The sequence below is a fragment of the Stenella coeruleoalba genome (assembly GCF_951394435.1).
Source record: "Stenella coeruleoalba genome assembly, chromosome: 1".
Lineage (NCBI taxonomy): Eukaryota > Metazoa > Chordata > Mammalia > Artiodactyla > Delphinidae > Stenella > Stenella coeruleoalba.
The window spans coordinates 67,070,338-67,092,334 of NC_137169.1; the positions used below are offsets into that span (position 1 = coordinate 67,070,338).

Below are 21,997 nucleotides of genomic sequence, written 5' to 3' on the forward strand. Positions count from 1 at the left end.
TGTTTTAATGAGAAATTATACAAGAAAATTCCTGAAGTATCTTATTAATGTTCCCCCGTACACAATATCTTCTTATGTATAAGATCAAATCCACAGCAGAATAAAAAATAACTGTCAAAAAGCGAGAGGGTGGCATGGACATATATATGCTACCAAACGTGGGGTGGATGGCTGGTGGGAGGCGGTCGCATGGCACAGGGAGATCAGCTCAGTGCTTTGTGACCAACTGGAGGGGTGGGATGGGGAGGGTAGGAGGGGGGAAGACGCAGGAGGGAAGAGATGTGGGAACATATGTGTGTGTATGGCTGATTCACTTTGTCGTAGGGCAGAAGCTAGCACACCATTGTGGAGCAATTATACTCCAATAAAGATGTAAAAAATAAATAAATAAAAACTGTCAAAAGCTATATTACCAATCTGATTTTTAAAACAACAATAACAGGCAGTTAGTGATTTTTTTTTTCTTTTTTAATTTACAACATTACCAGAATTCACATTTCTAATTCTAATATTTATTACTTGAGAAAGAAGTTAAAAAGAATAAGAGACCAAAACCTCAAAAGTGCATTCTGAGGGAATTTAAACAGTAGGAAGATAGGGAATAACCTGTCTTCGGCAAGACTCTATAGACTTCTCATAGAAGGAAATGAATCTGAAGTTCCCTGGTGAGATCACCCCACCCATGGATCCCAAAAGTAGGAGTCAGGGAATAGTTTATAAAATCTACTATAGGGCACTTTTAGCTCAGTGCAGCTTAAGAATAAACATCTAGGGCTTCCCTGGTGGCGCAGTGATTGAGAGTCCGCCTGCCGATGCAGGGGACATGGGTTCGTGCCCCAGCCCGGGAAGATCCCACATGCCGCAGAGCGGCTAGGCCCGTGAGCCATGGCCGCTGAGCCTGCGTGTCCGGAGCCTGTGCTCCGCAACGGGAGAGGCCACAACAGTGAGAGGCCCGCGTACCGCAAAAAAAAAAAAAAAAAAGAATAAAGATCTAAAGAAACTATAAATAAGCAATATTCATATATATTTCCTTTCTAATCTAGACCAATTAGGTTCCACTTAACTAGGGATCTTTAGCATACTATTCATTCATTCAACTCTGCACAATATATTACAGAATGTACTGGGAGGAATACAAATATAGTATCAGAACCTACCTTGAAGAAATAAGATCAATACATACAAAAAAGTGCCATGATAGAAGTACAAATAAAATATTTATGCAAGAAGGACTGAGAAAGCGTTAGGGAATGTATGAAGTGAATTTGGGCATAGGAAAACTAGAAAGGAGGGTGGAAGGAAAAAACTGTAGACGGAAGGACCAGTGTAAGGCAATGACAGAGGCCCAAACAGAGACTTATAAGAAGGTATTGGTTAGAGCATAAGGAATTGAAATTAAATGATCAGAATATTAGATATGGACAGACTGCAAAAGCCTTGAGTTCCAGCATAAGGGATTTGAACTTTATTTTGCATACCTTAAGAGTTTACGAGTAAGGGGAGATGAATAAAGGTTTAAATTAAGAATATTAATCTCACATAATGATTAAAATACAGAGTAAGGGAAAAAATAGTGTCAGAAAAGCTACTGGACCATCAATGAGTCACTTTGCTGTACAGCAGAAATTAACACAACATTGTAAATCAACTCTACTTCAATAAAAAAAATTTTTAAAAAAAGAAAAGCTACTGGGTTTAACTATAGAAATAGTTTATCAGATAAGAATCGTTACAAAAACTCATATCCACCCAACTCGTAGCAGAGCTAAATCATATTTTAAGAAAAATTATATACACATTTAACTCCATAAACTTAATTCTTATGAATTGAGCCAAAAAAAAATAAAAGGAAAGACAGACTTCATCCACCCTATTACTCAATGAATTTATTCCCCAAAGTAAACATGAGATGAGATGGGAGCTACAATTCTACATTCCCTCAGTCTCAATTCCCATGTGCCTCTCACAGCATGAGCATCACAATTCTAGTGTTAAAGATATGGCCATTTTTCATAAAACATGTCCCTTAATCCTAAGTGAACCACTTCATCAAATGTTCCACCAAAGAAAAAGAAAACAGTAATTTGCTCTAGCACTGCTCTAAAACTGCTATGTTAGACTTGATGAAAGATAATACTATATTGTGCTTTATGTGCTATTTAAGAAACTTCACAAGAAAAATCTTAGCTAAATTTTTGCTTCACATACTGACTTTAGAACCTAAGCCCTGCTTAATGCCTTTTCGCTTCCTCATCTTAAGCATTTAAAGCGTACTGGAGGTAGCAAAACAGGGATTTAGTCTAAAACAAGTATTTGAGGACATAAAATTTCCTAAAAATAATGAAATGTTTCAGGAAGCTAAAACCAGGCAAAGAAAAACAAAATCTCTGAGGGTGGGTAAGGTTACAGAAAGCATGGGCACAAAGTGCAAGACACCTGAACTCCATGGAACCTACGTATGAAAAGGATAATAGATAAGGTGGAGGGTAATTATGAACCACTTATGAGCACGTCTTTTTATTTTCCCCCATAACCATTAAGATCCCCTCTCTGAATCAATATTTTGATACAGTATTATAAAATTCTGTCAACTTATGTATTAAAAAGTCTTTTATAACATTAACATTTGCTAAAAACTAGACTAACACACTTTAGAAGACAGAAATGTTTTTAAAGTACAGACTTGTGTTTGTTTTGCCTAACTGGTTAAAGTATTTCCAAGTCACAAGTTTATTTATCCAATACCTACTGAGCACTACTATGTGCCAAGTACTGTGCTAGATGCTAGAAGTACAAAGTGAAATAAAATATAATTCTTGTTCCCTTCAAGGAGTTTATAATCTAATGAGGGAGACATACTATAATTAGCATAACCATGTTATAATCAAAGTACAGACAAAGGATACCATAAAAGCAAACAAGGAGGTCAAGAATACTTTTTTGAAGTACTAAAGTGATTTGGAAGGTCAGGTAAAAGTTACAGCTGTGCTTCCTAACTTGACTGTGCACCAGAACCACATATAGAGTTGATGTCTAGGACTCACTTCAGATTTAGTGAATTAGAATCTCCAGGGGTGAAGCCGAGAAATCAGTATTTTTAACATGTACCTTGAGTGATTCAGAATCACGGCCAGGTTTCGCTGGCAGTGAGCTAGAAGTATAGACAACCATTCCAGGCAAAGAGAATAGCTCAGTATGGTTGGAGTAGGTGAAATACAGACAGAAAATCAAAATGAAATCAGAACAAGAGTACTGACACAATTAATGTGACATTTCAAACAGGATCTAAGGAATTGATGTGAACTTCCACAATAAAAGGCAATCATCTGTGTCGTGTGTTTCGGTAAATGATTTCTGACATGAACTAGTTTCTTATTGAAGTATATGGAAAAACTAAATGCAAATACTTTGCATTGCAAGACAAAGTAAAATGCTCCTTTTAAAAAGCAAATAAGGTAAAACAAAATAAAACAGAGTTCTACTCATAATTTTTATTCAATGCAGTGACCACTCATTTTTCTCAAGATACACAGCCTGAGAAGCTATGATATACATCAGAAGCTAGGATAATACTGTTTTAACTTGAAAATGTTCCATAATGTATAAAATAAATTCAAACTGTATTTTGAAATTCAAGCTTTAAAACTGAAAACCACTCAATGATTTTAAGTTTCCAAACTGTTATTTCATAATTGTTTATTACTTTCTGATTAAAATTTACTTATATTTTTATACTTAATTCCAGGTAGGGGTAAAGTGAGATAAGTCACCAAGAAGAGGAGTATTCACGATAATAGACTAAAAGCCAAATAGAATCTATTCTATTGATCGCTTTTTATTAAGTAGTAAATGTTTTAAATCATCAACTGTTTCAATCCCCAATTCATTCTCCAACAAAGACTTCATAACCAGAGATGTAGACAGGAAAGCATCTGAAACAGGAATAAGCTTTTAAAGAATACTCTTCAGAAACCTAAGGACAAACTTACTAATTATTATATATAAAATATATCCTACAGTTATATTCTATTTCTAAAAAGTCCTTCTAAATCTTACTTAAATCATTTAAACATATCCTCATGACTTATAGACAGGACAAAGACTCATTTACCAAAGTGAAACTTACTGCCAAGCCATGCATAGTAATTCCCTGAAGGAGCACATTGGGTATAGAAGCAATAGCAGTTAAAAATCAACAGACTAACCACATACACCTATTTGAGAACTAATTAACAAATAACAGTAATCAGCTAATTACAAGAATAATTCTTAAATCTGATATAACAAATCATCCTTTCTCAGACTTAATTTAATGTACTTTTAAAAAATGGTATTACCAAGATGCCTTAACTTCCAGATGAAATACAGGAATTAAATTACAGTTCCAAGGCTATAGTTGTCAGCTTCTTAGGCTAAAATGATCTATTGACATAGACTGTAAGATAACTTTGTTTCCTGAGTCATGCCCTGCTTCCTTTCTTCTCCTGCAGCACTTTATACATATCTCTAGTCACTTTACTGTAAGTACCTAAATCCTGCAAAGAAGGTAGTACCACTACCATGTAATAGCTAAGGAAATAGGCTTAGTATCACGAAATGATTAACCAAAATCACCACTAAACCCAGATTTCAAACTCAGATCTGTTTAACTGCAAAGCTCTTTCCACACTACCTCACAGGTAGAGAGGAACACAGAACTAAGTAAATCAAACCTAAATAACTGAACTGACTGCAATTTCTTCTATAACTGCTTTGGAAGTAGCAAAAAACAGATCTATCATATCTGACAAACCAAATGTAGAGGACAGGTGTTTAGGGGTGGAGGTGTGGGAGTTCTGCTTAGTACTTGAGCTCCCTCATATAATTAGGGAATATACCACTTTATGAGTCTTCACAGAAGGTAGAGCCCCCCCTCCCTATAGAGAAGCTAACAATGCCACATAGTCATTCTTCTTGTCACCCCTGCAGCATGGACATGGGCACTTAATCTATATTCTGCCAACATGACATTCCCACCAAGGACTCTAAATTAAGAGCTAGAGACAGTAAGAAGCTGGGACGGCAAAGGTCAGATTTTGGCAGCAGGCCACAGAAGCAACATTAAGTTTCCAAAGGCAACGGTAGCAGTAATGTGGTAGCTGAGTCTAGCCATCAGCAATTCAAGGTGCATTCCTATCACTGGACTGGTTTTATGCCTTGATTTTTAGATATGTCTTTTCTGTTACGTAGTCTCTCTTGTTCCTGACTCTTTAAGGCCTCAGCGTTCCCAGCAATTTGGTAAACTAATCAATATGCTTTCAATAAATATGCTTTCAATAAATACCTTTTCTACTTGAATCGGTCAGAATTGCCTTCTGTTGCCTAAAATTAAACCCAGACTGAAGCATTGAATAATTAAATAAATGACACTGAACAATTATACTTTATCAAATCTTTTTACCTTAGTGTTGATTGTTGTTTTATATAATTTGCAATTATGCTCTTAAGTAAGAACTATTTTATACATGATAGTTATGCTCTAACAACAACAAGATAATTTCAAGTTAGGTTTCTTTATGTTTTTCAAAAGCAACACAAAAAAACAAATATAATATCATCTAAAGGTGATTTTCACTGAGGATCAGAGTTAAGCTTTATTAAGAATACTTACCTGTCAGGAATACCTAGCCTCTTGACACTTCTATAAACAGAAAGAGTATTTGCAACATGTCGATAATTAAACCAGAATCGGGATGTACATACCTAAAGTAATAAAACAAATATATTATTTTTAGGAATCAAAATAAGCTACAGAGTTACAGAATTACTTCTCTTTAAGTAGGATGTAGAGATACCTAAAAAAAGAGTATGTCATAATCAGGACTAGAAACAGCAAAGCACATAAAGAATGGTCAATAAAACCAATCTCTCTAGAAAAAGGTCTTTCATCACTAGTCAAAAAAACATTCAGCTTAAGAGAAAACAAATATTTAGGGAATTTAATCAAATACTGAACAAACTTAGTTACTCTCAATTTATGATTCTATAATGTTCCTATTTCTAAAATATTAAATTCTTTAGAACCAAAGACAATGCCCATAATCTCTTCACAGAATAGAAAAGAATATTAACTACATTGGGTTATATAATATTCCTTTCACTCTGGATTGCTTCCTAATTTTAGTTGTGAAAAACATAAGAGAGAGACTAAAACAAAGCATAGAAAACAGGTTTATATGCACATAAGGGAATGCATTATAAAGAAGCTGTTGAACGGAACAGAAAACTAGAAACGATTTCAACAAGTTTTACACTTAAAGACAAACTGATCCTTAAAAAAGATAACAAAGATACTAGGAAAATCTAATGCCATGCCTCAAAAGTCAGCCCTCTCGAATGCTCATTCCAAAGGAGAAACCAGAGACTGGGATCAGTTGGTAATATATCTATCCACTAAGTATCCTCCTACCTCCTACCACACTGTTCTGCTGATAGTAAGTGTAATGACAGTTTTGAGAATACCACAAATGTTCTTGCCCCTGTAAATAGGACGGAACCACAAGATTTTTTTATTAAACTGAATTTTCAACCTGGAATCCAATAAGGAGAAGACTAAAATTCTTGACTACATAAAAAAATATATACCATAAAATCCTAACAGAAATGAAAAACTTGAAATAATTATAACCCAATAAGAAAAAGATGAACAGCCCAATTTTGAAAAATGGGCAAAGGATGAGAGCAAGCATTTCATAACAAAAGTATTAAAAATAGACAATAAAAGTCTTAAAGATGCTCAACTTCTGTCATAATATAAGAAAACAGGTTTGTGATGTTTCTGTTGGGCTGAAGCCTTCCCTAAGCAGATTTCCAGCCACTGTGAGGATGGTAAATGGCTTTCAGCTCATGCTGAGTGGCTGCCTAGAGTCCTGTGCTGAGGATGACTGTGAAGCGGGTCCAGGGACTGTAATGAACTCTGAGCACTGGCTTTCACTGGTGAGCAAGGGAGCTTCTGACTGGAGTCAAGATGGCAGAGTAGGAGGACGCAGAGTTCGTGTCTCCTCACAACTAGGGCACCTATCAGGCGCTGGTGGAGGACCTCAGACACCTAAGGGGACAGGAGGAATCCCTGCATTATCGGGCCAGAGGTCAGGCCTGATCTCCTGTGGTGGGAGTGCCAAGTCCAAACCACTGGACTACGAGAGAACCTCAGACCCCAGGGAATATTAATCGTGTGAGCTCTCCCGGAGGTCCTCATCTTGGCACCAATACCCAGCTCCACCCAACTGCCTGCAAACTCCAGTGCTGGATGCCTCACACCAAACGACCAGCAACAAAGGAACACAGCAGCACTCATCAAAAAAAAAAAAAAAAAATGAGATGACAAAAATATATGTTACAGATGAAGGAGCAAGGTATCCTACAAGACCAAATAAATGAAGAGGAAATAGGCAACCTACCTGGAAAAAAAATTCAGGGTAATGATAGTAAAGATGATCCAAAATCTCAGAAACAGAATGACGGCACGGATTAAGAAAATACAAGAAATGTTTAACAAGGACCTAGAAGAACTAAAGAACAAACAGTGATGAACAACACAATCACTGAAATGAAAAATACACTAGAAGGAATCAATAGCAGAATAATTGAAGCAGAACAAATAAGTGAGCTGGAAGATAGAATGGTGGCAATAACTGCCAAGGAGCAGAATAAAGAAAGAAGCATGAAAAGAAATGAGGACAAGTCTTAGAGACTTCTGGGACAACATTAAACGCATCAAGAGTCAAAATATAGGGGTCCAAGAAGAAGAAGACAAAGAGAAAGCTCTGAGAAAATATTTGAAGAGATTATAGTTGAAAATTTCCCTAATATGGGAAAGGAAATAGCCACCCAAGTTCAGGAAGCACAGTGAGTCCCAGACAGTAAAAACCCAAGGAGAAACACATCGAGACACATATTAAACTAACAAAAAATTAAATTCAAAGAAAAAATATTAAAAGCAGGAAGGGAAAAGCAACAAATAACATACAAGGGAATCCCCATAACGTTACCAGCTGATTTTTCAGCAGAAATTCTGCAGACCAGAAGGGAGTGGCAGGACATATTTAAAGTGATGAAAGGGAAAAACCTACCATCAAGATTACTCTACCCAGCAAGGATCTCATTCAGATTCGATGGAGAAATAAAAAGCTATACAGACAAGCAAAAGCTAAGAGAATTCAGCACCACCAAACCAGCTTTACAACAAATGCTAAAGGAACATCTTTAGGCAAGAAACACGAGAGAAGAAAAAGACCCACAAACAAACCCAAAACAAGAAAATGGTAATAGTAACATACATATCGATAACTACCTTGAATGTAAATGGATTAAATGCTCCAACCAAAAGACACAGACTGGCTGAATGGATACAAAAACAAGACCCATATATGTCTCTACAAGAGACCCACATCACACCTAGGGACACATACAGACTGAAAGTGAGGGGATGGAAAAAGATATTCCATGCAAATGGAAACCAAAAGAAAGCTGGAGTAGCAATACTCATATCAGATAAAACAGACTTTAAAATAAAGACTGTTACAAGAGATAAGGAAGGACATTACATAATGATCAAAGGATCAATCCAAGAAGATATAATTATAAATATTTATGCACCCAACATAGGAGCAACTCAGTACATAAGGCAGATGCTAACAGCCATAAAAGGGGAAATCAATACTAACACAATAATAGTGGGGGACTTTAACACCCCACTTACACCAATGGACAGATCATCCAGACAGAAAATAAATAAGGAAACAGAAGCTTTAAATGATGCAACAGACCAGACAGACTTAATTGATATTTATATGACATTCCACCCAAAAGCAGCAGAATACAATTTCTTCTCAAATGCACACAGAACATTCTCCAGGATAGACTGTATCTTGGGTAACAAATGAAGCCTCAGTAAATTTAAGAAAACTGAAATAGTATCAAGCATCTTTTCTGACCACAACGCTATGAGATTAGAAATTAATTGCAGGAAAAAAAACTGTTAAAAACACAAACACATGGAGGCTAAACAATACGCTACTAAATAACCAAGAGATCACTGAGGAATCAAAGAGGAAATCAGAAAATACATAGAAACAAATAACTGTGAAAACACGAGGACCCAAAACCTATGGGATGCAGCAAAAGCAGTTCTAAGAGGGAAATTTATAGCACTTCAATCTCACTACAAGAAACAAGAAAACTCTCAAATAAACAATCTAACCTTATACCTAAAGCAACTTGGGAAAGAAGAACAAAATAAATCCCAAAGGTAGTAGAAGGAAAGAAATCATAGAGATCAGACAAGAACTAAATAAAATAGAAGTGAAGAAAACAATAGCAAAGATAAATAAAACTAAAAGTTGGTTCTTTGACAAGATAAACAAAATTGATAAATCTTTAGCGAGACTCATCAAGAAAAAAAGGAAGAGGATTCAAATCAATAAAATTGGAAACGGAAAAGAAGAAATTACAACTGACACTGCAAAAATACAAAGGATCGTGAGACATTACTACAAGCAACTATATGCCAATAAAATGGACAACCTGGAAGAAATGGACAAATTCTTAGAAAAGCACAATCTCCAGAGACTGAACCAGAAAGAAATAGAAAATATAAATAGACCAATCACAAGTAATGAAATTGAAAATGTAATTAAAAATCTTCCAACAAACAAAAGTCCAGAACCAGATGACTTCACAGGTGAATTCTATCAAACATTTAGAGAAGAGCTGACACCTATCCTCTCAAACTCTTCCAAAAAATTGCAGAGGGAGGAACACTCCCAAACAAGTTCTATGAGGCCACCATCACCCTGATACCAAAACCAGACAAAGACATCACAAAGAAAGAAAATTACACACCAAAATCACTGATGAACATAGATGCAAAAACCTCAACAAAATACTAGCAAACAGAATCCAACAACATATTAAAAGGATCATACACCATGATCAACTGGGATTTATCCCAGGGATGCAAGGATTCTTCAATATAGGTAAATCAACCAATGTGATACACCATATTAACAAATTAAAGAATAAAATCAAATGATCATCTCAATAGATGCAGAAAAATCTCTCGAAAAATATCAACACCCATTTATGACAAAAACTCTCCAGAAAGTGGGCACAGAGGGAACCTACCTCAACATAATAAAGGCCATATATGACAAACCCACAGTAAAGATCATTCTCAATGGTGAAAAACTGAAAGCATCTGCTCTAAGATCAGGAAAAAGACAAGGATGTCCACTCTCACCACTATTATTCAACATAGTTTTGGAAGTCCTAGGCATGGCAGTCAGAGAAGAAAAAGAAATAAAAGGAATATAAATTGGAAAAGAAGAAGGAAAACTGTCACTGTTTGCAGATGACATGATACTATACATAGAAAATCACAAAGATGCCACCACTAGAGCTAATCAGTGAATTTGGTAAAGTTGCAGGATGCAAAATTAATGCACAGAAATATCCTGCATTCCTATACACTAACAATGAAAGATCAGAAAGAGAAATTATGGAAACTATCCCATTTACCATCACAACAAAAAGAATAAAATACTTAGGCATAAACCTACCTAAGGAGGCAAAAGCCCTGTACTCAGAAAAATATAAAACACTGATGAAAGAAACCAAAGATGACAAAAACAGATGAAGAGATATACCATGTTCCTGGATTGGAATAATCAATATTGTGAAAATGACTATACTACCCAAAGCAATCTACAGATTCAGTGCAATCCCTATCAAATTACCAATGGCATTTTTCACAGAATTAGAACAAAAAATTTTACAATTTGTATGGAAACACAAAAGACCCCAAATAGCCAAAGCAATCTTGAGAAAGAAAAATGGAGCTGGAGGAATCAAGCTCCCTGACTTCAGACTATACTACAAACCTACAGTAATCAAGATAGTATGGTACTGGCACAAAAACAGAAATATAGATCAATGGCACAGGATAGAAAACCCAGAGATAAACCCATGCACCTATGGTCACCTAATCTATGACAAAGGAGGCAAGAATATACAATGGAGAAAAGACAGTCTCTTCATAAGTGGTGCTGGGAAAACTGGACAGCTACATGTAAAAGAATGAAATTAGAACACTACCTAATACCATACACAAAAATAAACTCAAAATGGATTAAAGACCTAAATGTAAGATTTGACACTATAAAACTCTTAGAGGAAAACATAGTTAAAATACTTTATGACATAAATCACAGCAAGATCCTTTTTGACCCACCTCCTAGAGAAATGGAAATAAAAACAAAAATAAACAAATGGGACCTAATGAAACTTAAAAGTTTTTGCACAGCAAAGGAAACCACAAACAAGACAAAAAGACAACCCTCAGAATGGGAGAAAATATTTGCAATCAAAGCAACCGACAAAGGATTAATCTCGAAAATTTACAAACAACTCATGCAGCTCAATATGAAAAAAACAAACAACCCCATCCAAAAATGGGCAGAAGACCTAAATAGACATTTCTCCAAAGAAGACATACAGGTGGCCAAGAAGCACATGAAAAGATGCTCAACATCACTAATTATTAGAGAAATGCAAATCAAAACTACAATGAGGTATCACCTCACACCAGTCAGAATGGCCATCATCAAAACATCTACAAACAATAAATGCTGGAGAGGGTGTGGAGAAAAGGGAACCCTCTTGCACTGTTGGTGGGAATGTAAATTGATACAGCCACTATGGAGAACAGTATGGTGGTTCCTTAAAAAACTAAAAATAGAACTACCATATGACCCAGCAATCCCACTACTGGGCATATACCCTGAGAAAACCATAATTCAAAAAGAGTCATGTACCACAATGTTCATTGCAGCACTATTTACAATAGCCAGGACCTGGAAGAAACCTACGTGTCCATAGACAGATGAATGGAAAAAGAAGATGTGGCACATATATACAATGGAATCTTAGCCATAAAAAGAAACGAAATTGAGTCATCTGTAGTGAGGTGGATGGACCTAGAGTCTGTCATACAGAGTGAAGTAAGTCAGAAAGAGAAAAACAAATATCATATATTAACGCATATATGTGGAATCTAGAAAAAACGGTACAGATGAACCTATTTGCAGGGCAGGAATAGAGACGCAGATGTAGAGAACGGATGTGTGGACACGGGGGGAAAGGGAGGGTGGGATGAATTGGGAGATTAGGATTGACATATATACACTATCATGTGTAAAACAGCTAGCTAGTGGGAACCTGCTGTACAGCACAGGGAGCTTAGCTTGGTGCTCTGTGATGACCTAGATGGGTCGGATGGGTGTTGGGGGGAGGGAGGTCCAAGAGGGAGGGCATATGTGTATACATATAGCTGATTCACTTCGTTTTACAGCAGAAACTAACACAACATTGTAAAGTAGTTATACAACAATTTAAAAAAAAACGTAAATTGATAAGTATCCAAAAGTCTGACAATTCGTACTATTGGCAAGGGTATGACAATACCCTTGCCAATAGTATGAGGGCAAATACTATAGATATGAGGACAAAACACTCATATCCTATTTATGGGAATGTGAACTAATATAAACCTTCTAAGAGGGTAATTTGCAACATATATCAAGTTTGAAAATGTACTTATTTTTTTATTTAGCTCATATAAGCATGTAAAAATATGTGTTCAAGGACTTTCACTATAATATTGCCTACATTAGCAAAAATCAAAACCAAAAAGCTAGAAACAAAATCACTACCCATCAGTATTATTTTTTTTAACCATGAGTATGGATTATCTTTGTAACATTTTTTATTAAACAGAGACAAAAATGTTTTATTCAAAGCAGATCCTGAAACTAAAATAGAATCTGACTTTCCTTCTATCTCCCTCTGGTGGCAAGTTTTCTCAATAATATTACAAGAGCGAAGGGGCATTCCATTTACCTCTGATCATCTAGTCAAGATTAAAATTAATTCAAACTGGGAGGAAAAACATATATTTTTTTTTCTTTAATTTGAACTACGTAACATTTAAAGAAATGTATGTTTTATACTTTCAACTTGGCCCTGGTCAAATTTCATAATTTTCCACTTAAGAAAGTACAATTTATTGAAGTCTCACTCTACTAAGAGTTAATGTGTAAAATATTGCACAAAACATGAAAACTGCAGCTGTCAAATACTCAGAAGTAATTCTTTTTCACCTTCTATTTCTCATCTGAGACCTAGGTTGCTGAGATTAGAGAGGGGCTCAGTTAAAGGTTTCCCAGAACAAGGAAGACTTCAATGTGTGTGTAGTATAAGCTAATAGGCTCCTATTCTAAAAGATGAGCCCTTTGGCAATTAGCTGTCGCACATAGGCAGTTATTCCCTCTTTTAAGAATTCCTATAGAGAGACTAATTGGAAGTGCCCTTAGTTTCCTATAGAGCAAGTTATCTTCTCAAATTGGTGGATCATGGCCTGCCTCCTCATAGTTTTCCCCAATTTAAGTGGTCACTGAAAACCCATCTCCTTATCATGAGCAGCTTTTGTTCAATTCCTTCATAAAATCTCTTACGAGGCAGTAGCATATAAAAGGTTTTTGTTCCTAAGAACAAGAAAATGAGTCATGAACCCACGTTGCTATTCTATTTAATCACAGTAACATAAAATTAATTTGTCTTCTAAACTTTTCTGTGTAACTTGAATTTTCTACAATGATCATTTATTTTTGTAAACAGAAAAAAATAATTAAAAAATAAAAACAAAACAGCCAAAGTAGAGAGTATCTATAAACAAATATTACAGATAAGAAATACAATTACCAGTTTCCATCATTAAAATAACTCTACACTTTATAAAATGCTCCCTTTCACAATAGGATCCCTAATTTATTTTTCCACGTATTTACACATCACCCCTTGACAGACACACTGAAGACAAAGGATATTATTAGTTGATGTGATCAATTTAAAATATAGCTAAATGAAAATAATTTCTGTTATAAGATATAAATTATTTTCAAGAATTTGATTCACACAAAATTTCTCAGATACACATCTAATGTAAACAACGAGGTATACCTTTATAGAATACACTTACCAAAACCGCCCAGTTGTTCGTATGGCCACTTCTGAAGAACTGTTCCGCTTGATCCTATTAGTCAAATAATAGCAAAAAGCTTAAAAGAAAGTCACATTTCCCAGAATAAAGACTGATAAAGGACAGTTACGATTCACGGAGTTTTTACAGTTGTAATAACAGTAAGCCATCATTATGCAAGTTTATAAATATTCTAGTATCTGACCTTATGAAAGACAAAATAGTTTTATTTGGGGGGAGCAGGAGGCTACTGCAAGAGGGGATTTTTGTTTTAAAACATTTTATCTCAAATGCAATCAGCTCTTCCTCATGCTTCTCATTTTCTATTCAATCTTCAAATTGTGAATGATATTTCATTTCTTGATTCACATATATTAATACCCTTCCTGCTGAAATTTCATTCAATATTCGCTCCTACTCTGTGCTGAGTGCTTCCTATTATTTTATTTTAACTCACCAATATATGTGATTAAACACATTCTCTAGCATATTTCCATGTACCATTTTGCTAAGACTGTTAAAGTCTGAATTATATTTACCATCATGGAACATTAAAAACCTCAGCATCCAATACCATCCAGACACCTAATGAACATGACTTTTATTATATATTAAAATAATAGTGAATATAAACCATAATGATTTCAGATCTGCCCCTAAACAGTATTAATTACTAGAACAGTCAGACTGCCTGGATTCAAATCTGGACCCTACTACTTACTAGCTGTATAAACTTAGGAAAGCTGCTTAATTTCTTTGTACTTCCATTTCCCCACCTATAAAATGATAACATTACCTGACTCACAGAATGTAGGAATGGTGACTAGAACATAGTAATTGTATAACAAATATTAGCTGTTTTAATTTTCAGCTGGCAAGAAAATTTCAGAAAGAATGAAATAAAAAATTCACTCAGTGTGTGTGCGTCATATGTGTGTGTGCGTCATATGTGTGTGTGTGTGTGTGTGTGTGTGTGCGCGCCATATATATATATTTCTTTTTAAACTTTCTCAACAGCTGCATAGATGCTAAAGAAAGCAATGTGCTATAGTGGTTTAGGAATTTGAAGATCTGACTGTGAGAATGGGGTTAAGTCATTTAGCTCTGTAGACTTGATTTTCCTCACGTAGAAATGGGAGTTGACCCGATAACCTCTAATGTCCCTTCCAGCTCCAAAATCCTCACATCATTAAGACTTCAGTGAAAAAATTGAGATGGCAAAACTCTTTTGTGATTGTTTAGACAATATAGACACTGCAAAGTTATTCATTCATTCTACACACAGTGGAGCACCTATTATGTGCCAGGTACCATGTAATGTACAGGGATGCAAAAAAGTCACTAAAAAACATGCTGCTTTCTCTCAAGAATCCCAGAGTTCAATAAAGAAGACAAGCATGCAAACACATTACACTACTATGTAACGTTCATTCATTCATCACATTCATTGGGTACCATGTGCCAGTCCCTGTTCAGTGCTCAGAATACAACGATGGGCAAAAATAGTGCTAGTACTTGCCTCCAAAGAGGTTACTGTCCAATTTGATAGACATACATTAAGCAGATAAGGACAAACTACAAATTCTATAAAGGTAAGATATACAGTATCATAAAAGAGTATAATTGGGGGACCTAACCTGATCAGGGAATGGGAGGGGGAAGGGCAGGCAGGGATGTCAGGGAAGGTTTCTCTAGAGAAGTGACATTTGGTTAGGATCCAAAAGATAATGAGAAGAGGGAAGATAATTCCAGACAGAGGGAACATGAGCCCAAATGGCAGAAGGAAGCTTAAAAATTTCTAGAAACTGAAAGATTAGCACAACTAGAAGTTTGAAAAAGAGAGAGCGGGAGAGAGAACTGGAGGTGTAGGCAGGAGCCAAAGAATGCAAGGCCTTGTTTATGGGTCATAATCAAGATTTAGTTCTTTATCCTTAAAGCAGCATTAAGGTATATACGGGTGACATGATCAGATTTGCATATTTAAAAGTTACTCGGGCTGCAGCTTGGAGAACAGACTGGAAAGAAAAAAGAATGACTTGAGCCAGACCAATTAGGCCAGACCATCATCTAAGTGAAAGATGATGTAATAATAGAGTACAAAGAATACATGGGTTATAAGAGACGAGTGCTATACTAGCTAAGTGCACAAATTACAACAGTAAAGGCAAAAGTAAGGGATAGGGAAAGATTCTACAGAGGTTAGCTTTTACTGCATTTAGTAAATAAGCAAACAGAAGAAACTGGAGGAATGAAATATGGTAATGTAAAAAAGCACAACTGTGTAACTACAAAAAAGGGTAATGGTATCCAAAATGAAGTATACAAAATAACCTACTAAATAAGGACAATAGAACTTCTATTTAAGTTTACATTATCTAAACAATATGCTTTATAAATACTGAATATATAAATTAGCAATAATTCATGAATAGAAAGAGGGAGTGCATGCTCTCTTTTTAACTGGTAGGGATGTGTATTCAAAAAGTTTTGAGCCGCTGGTCTAAGCTCAAGGTCTGAGATGGTGGGGAGAATGGGGTCCTATATGAAGAATGGAAAAGTCTCTGCTTAGAGACCAGATCATGATGTTTAGACTCTATTCTGTATGTAATGAAAAAAATACTGAAAAGATTCAATCAGAAGAATAATGTGATCAGGTTTACATTTGATGAAGACTAAAGTAAGGGAGTTTGGAAGCCTAGAGGAAAAAAGATAAAGTTATTGCAATAATCTAAGCAAGAAATGACCAGGGTCTGCATTAAGCCAGTCGAACTGGACAGGTGAAAGCAATTTTAAAAGTTCAGAACATAGAATTTAGTGATGATTAAAATGTGAAATAAAGAGAGGAGTTAATTTTAAAAACCCTAGGTTTCTAGCTTAGAAGCAACCCCACAAGAGGTGGGGTAGGCAGAATATAAAACTTTGGACACAAAGTTTCAACTGTCTGCTGACTATCTGGGCCCCTAAGCCAGCTGGATATTCTGAAAAACGATGCTAGAGATGTAGGCTGCAGAACTGGACGAAGGTATTGTCAGAGTACAGGGGATAGTAAAAGCTTTGTAACGCGCTAGAACGTAGTGTGAGCCAAAAATAAAACACCGTATCCATCTGATTCCTATTAAAGGAGAGCGTTATAGTTTGGTAGCAGGAAAAAGTAGGTGCGGCACTCATACGCTGACCTTTCACCAGCTAGGGACTGCACGCTCGTCGGAGCAAAGGATCAGGCCCTCCCCCGCCGCCCAGGACTTGATTCTTTTCATTCACCGTTTTAAAAGGCTGAAACAGACGGACACTGTCCTATCCCGTCCCCTGCGACACCCTCCCCACAGCCCAGTCAGCCTAGGAAGAGGCTGGTGGGTGACTCCAGAAGGCTTCCCTCGGCGGCTGTGTATCGGACATCTGCTGGGCGCTGACAGCCAGGCCACAGCTGTCCCCCCAGGGCCCTGTCGCTCAGAGGGCCTGACTCCTACCTCGATCTGACTAGCGGCCAAGCTGCCGAAGGGCAAGAGCAATAACCCTACCAGGGTAGAGAAACCCTGGCCGAGAAAACAGGTGTCGGCCATGTTTGCCGGCTTCAGACTCGCGCACCTGGAGGGGCGGAGCGAGTGCCGTAAAGCAGCGCGGGGCAGGGTTTTGCGTACTTTTGTTTTGGTTTTGTTTTCTTTGCGACGCCTGCCCCGCCTCCTGGCCCCTCGCCCGCCTTTAGAAGCCCGCGCTTCCATAGACCTTGAGTTTCCCGGGTAACTGGGGCACAGTAGATGAAGGACTTGAGTACTTTATCTATGACTACATTTTTGATTTTTTTTTTTTTTTTTTTTTTTTTTTTGTGGTACGTGGGCCTCTCACTGTTGTGGCCTCTGCCGTAGCGGAGCACAGGCTCCGGACGCGCAGGCTCAATGGCCATGGCTCACGGGCCTAGCCGCTCCGTGGCATGTGGGATCTTCCCGGACCGGGGCACGAACCCGTGTCCCCTGCATCGGCAGGCAGACTCTCAACCACTGCGCCACCAGGGAAGCCCTACATTTTTGATTTTTATATCGTAAAATGGATGTAACATTTTAAAACTTTTTTGAAAGGTGAGAGAGAAAAACGTGTGAACCCATAAACTTTAAGAAATTATTTCCTTTTTCGCGTCGGGCTGCCAGTACTTTGACTATATGAAGCATGATGTGGTGGGAAGAGTAAGCTTTGGGGCACAAAAAGATGAGTAATTGGATCAATTACAAATGAAAAGATGGGTGAGTGCTTCAGCTAACAGGCTTGGGATCTATTACCTATTAAAAGTATGAACCCGGAGAAATTAGTGAAATTTTTGTTTTTTCTGTAATTATAGAGTTAAGACATCTCAGAGTCTGAGGATTTAATAAGATCATGTGTATTTATTCCATTATGTTCGTTATATGCATTTAAATTCTGCTTTGCATCTAGCATGACATTAACATGTGTTTATGCTGCTTCCTAATCTTCATAAATTTAACATTTAATGGTAACATGGAATTCTTATGCCTCAGCCAAAGTAATTGCCCTTTTTTGGGGCAATACAAAGTCTCAACGGTTTACTATTAAAATAATATTGTAAAGAGTATCTTTTGGTATTGGCTTTTTACACTTGCGAATTACTTTCTTTGGATAATTTTCCTGGAGTAGGAATGTTGAGTCAAAGGATACAAAAGTTTTAGTGGCTATGAATGATGTTTCTCTCCAAAGTGTACAGATCTACAGTGCCATCAAAATACACAACCTAAGACCAAATTATACCATTTTTTTCTAAATTCCTTGGGATAAAATGTTACCTCAAGGTTGTTATACTTCTAATTCTTTAATTACTATCAAGATCTGATGTCTTGTTTTATAAAATATCTGTAGGTCCTCTGATGTAAATTATATGTTCATAGCTTTGTTTTACATATGAGTTTGAATGATATCTTTATAAAGAAGTGACGTTGACCCTAGCCATATTTTATGCTCTTGCTTTCCCAGTCTCGTCTCTCTTTCCATTTTGTTTCTCTTGCTTTTGCACTTTGTGATATCTTTAATGTTAGGTAATCAAATTTCAGGCTTTCCCTTGTGAAGATAAGAAAGTTAGCACACTACCACCATGTCTTGTACCTGAATGCCTCAAGTTCATTTAGGTCTCAGGCCAAAATTTTATTTTCTTTTAATTTTATATTTAACTCTTCAACTATCTGGAATATATTTTGGTATATTCTATAAGATGTTTTAATATGTTGAGTACTGCTGCATAACAAGCCACCCAAAACTTTGTGGTGTGTCCACACCCAGAGACACAAGGATGTAGAAACAGGGAGACATGATTCTGTGGGAGCCATTGCTATAATGATCTACCAGTACTTTTATCAAAATTGGTATTTAATTATCCAGTATAATTTTCTACATAATGCTTACCTTTCTTATTGACTCATGGTATTTCTTGTATTAAATTCTTATAAGAAATAGAATATTTCTAGACTCTGTTCTCTTCAATTAAAATAGGTGTCTAGTTTGGGGCCAGAACCATGTTTTTTTTAAAAAATATTTATTTATTTATATTTTTGGCTGGGTCAGGTCTTAGGTATAGCACATGGGATCTTTCATTGCGGGGTGCGGGCTTCTCTCTAGTTGTGGTGAGCAAGCTTCTCTCTAGTTGTGGTGCACAGACTCCAGAGCACGTGGGCTCTGTAGTTGCAGCACACAGGCTCTCTAGTTGTGGCATGGGCTCAATAGCTGCAGCTCACAGGCTCAGTTGCCCCACAGCATGTGGGATCCCAGTTCCCCGACCAAGATTGAACCCGCATCCCCCGCACTGGAAGGCAGACTCTCAACAGCGGGGAAGTCCCTCCCATGTTATTTTAATTATTGTTACTTTTAATATGTTTTGATATTTGGCCATTAGGGCTAACCGTTTCAGTACACTTCATTTTTCATGAAATTCTTTGATGATTTTGCCTGGTAATTTTCCAACTGAATTTTATAATCCTTCTTTCAATTTATTAAAAAAAATACTATTTGGGTTTTTTCAATGGGATTATGAAAAATCTGTTAATAAATTTGAGAGAAGCTGACATATTTATCATATTTAGTCTCTCATTCAGGAATATGGTAGTTTCATTTATTTGTGGTTGCTTTTTTAAATTTCTCAGTAAAACTCTAAGTCAGAGGTCACTAAATTAAGCTACTTCATAAGCATTTTTAACATTTGTTGTTATTCTTAATGGATGTCCTTTTCATTATGTAGGAAATATATATATAAATGATTATAAATAATATCTATAATATTATGTATTCTGTTCAGTTATTGTTGGGATGCAGGTCATATTTTGTGTCCAACTGCTTTTTCATTATTTTAATAAGAATTATTTAATTATCTTAATATTGAAAATTATTTAAAACTTTTGTTTGACAAATTGTTTTGGCTTTCCTAGTTTTACAGTAATGTTATCTGCAAATTATCTTTTTGTCTCTTCCTTTCCAGTATTATTTCTTGTATTGTATCTTGGATCAATACTTCATTTTCATGGCTTATGTTACGGCTTAATATTAATATATTAATTACAGAAGATTTTCTTGTTTCATTTTAATTTTAAAAGAATGGCTTTAGCACTTTTCCATTAAGTCTGTCATTAGCTCTTGGATTTGAGTAAATACTCATTGTTATGTGAAAGAAGTAGACTTCTATTCCTCTTTTTTCATTGAACCACTGATTTTCAAGTATGGGGTGGCCAGCTTCAGACCTTAATGTAGGACACATGAGCAGTTTTAAACAGTACTCAAAATGGGAAATAATAATTTTTTAATCTGTTAATATGTGAAATAGCATAGTTTAAAATTTGGTTAGAATTGTTAACGATACTCAGATACAGAGAACAGATTGGTGGTGCCAGAGGCAGAGGGCAGAATGTGGGCAAAAGGAGTGAAGGCATTCAAAATGTATAAATTTCCACTTAAATAAATCCTGGGAATGGTGACTGTAATTAACAATACTGTATTGTATATTTGAAAGTTGTTAAGAGAATAGATCTTGAAAGTTGTTAAGAGAATAGATCTTAAAAGTTCTCATTGGGCTTCCCTGGTGGCGCAGTGGTTAAGAATCCACCTGCCAATACAGGGGACACGGTTCAAGCCCTGGTCCGGGAAGATTCCACATGCCACAGAGCAAATAAGCCCGTGCACCACAACTGCTGAGCCTGCGGTCTAGAGCCCGTGAGCCACAACTACTGAGCCCAGGTGCCTAGACCCCTTGCTCCACAACTAGAGAAACCACCGTAATGAGAAGCCCGCGCACTGCAAGGAAGAGTAACCCCCCGCTCGCCGCAACTAGAGAAAGCCCACACGCAGCAACGAAAACCCAACACAGCTAAAAAATAATTAATTAATTTTTTTTTTAAGTTTTCATCACAAGAAAAAAATTGTTACTATGTGATGATGGATGTTAACCAGACTTATTGTGGCAGTCATTTTGCAGTATATGCATATATCAAATCATTATGTTGTACACCTAAAACTGATACAATATTTATGTCATTCTATCTCAGTCTTTTTTAAAAAAGTTGTTAACCAGAGTCTGCATTTAGACTACAGTTCAATTCAGTTATTCATTAAATGAACAATTGACTTAGCAACTAAAAGAGAAAACAAGCATTTGATTATCAGATCAAAATTACACACATCTATACACATGTATTCATGGCTTCTCTAATAAAGTTTTTATGCCTGAGCCTCACAGTAAGTAAACCATGAAGTCTATCCATGCTGGGTTTTTAAATAGCCTTTTTTAAAAATTGACGTATAGTTGATTAACAGTATTATATTAGTTTCAGGTGCACAGCATAGTGAATCAGCATTTTTACAGATTATACTCCATTAAAAGTTATTACAAAACAATGGCTATAATTCCCTGTACTATACAATATATCCTTGTTGCTTATG

The 21,997-nt window shown here is 36.3% G+C and overlaps 1 protein-coding gene across 1 annotated transcript in view; it reads right to left on the bottom strand.

Moving 5' to 3' along the window:
* The window catches only part of PIGK (phosphatidylinositol glycan anchor biosynthesis class K), a 132,766-nt gene extending 115,078 nt beyond the window's left edge, over positions 1–17,688 (bottom strand). Inside the window, exons 1-3 of the mRNA XM_079940517.1 lie at positions 17,542–17,688; positions 14,075–14,128; positions 5,651–5,742 (exon numbers count right to left, since the gene is read on the bottom strand). Of these exons, the coding sequence (XP_079796643.1) occupies positions 5,651–5,742; positions 14,075–14,128; positions 17,542–17,634 (239 nt within the window). The 5' untranslated portion in view covers positions 17,635–17,688. The remainder of the gene's footprint in view (positions 1–5,650; positions 5,743–14,074; positions 14,129–17,541) is intronic.
* Positions 17,689–21,997: the final 4,309 nt, after the last annotated feature.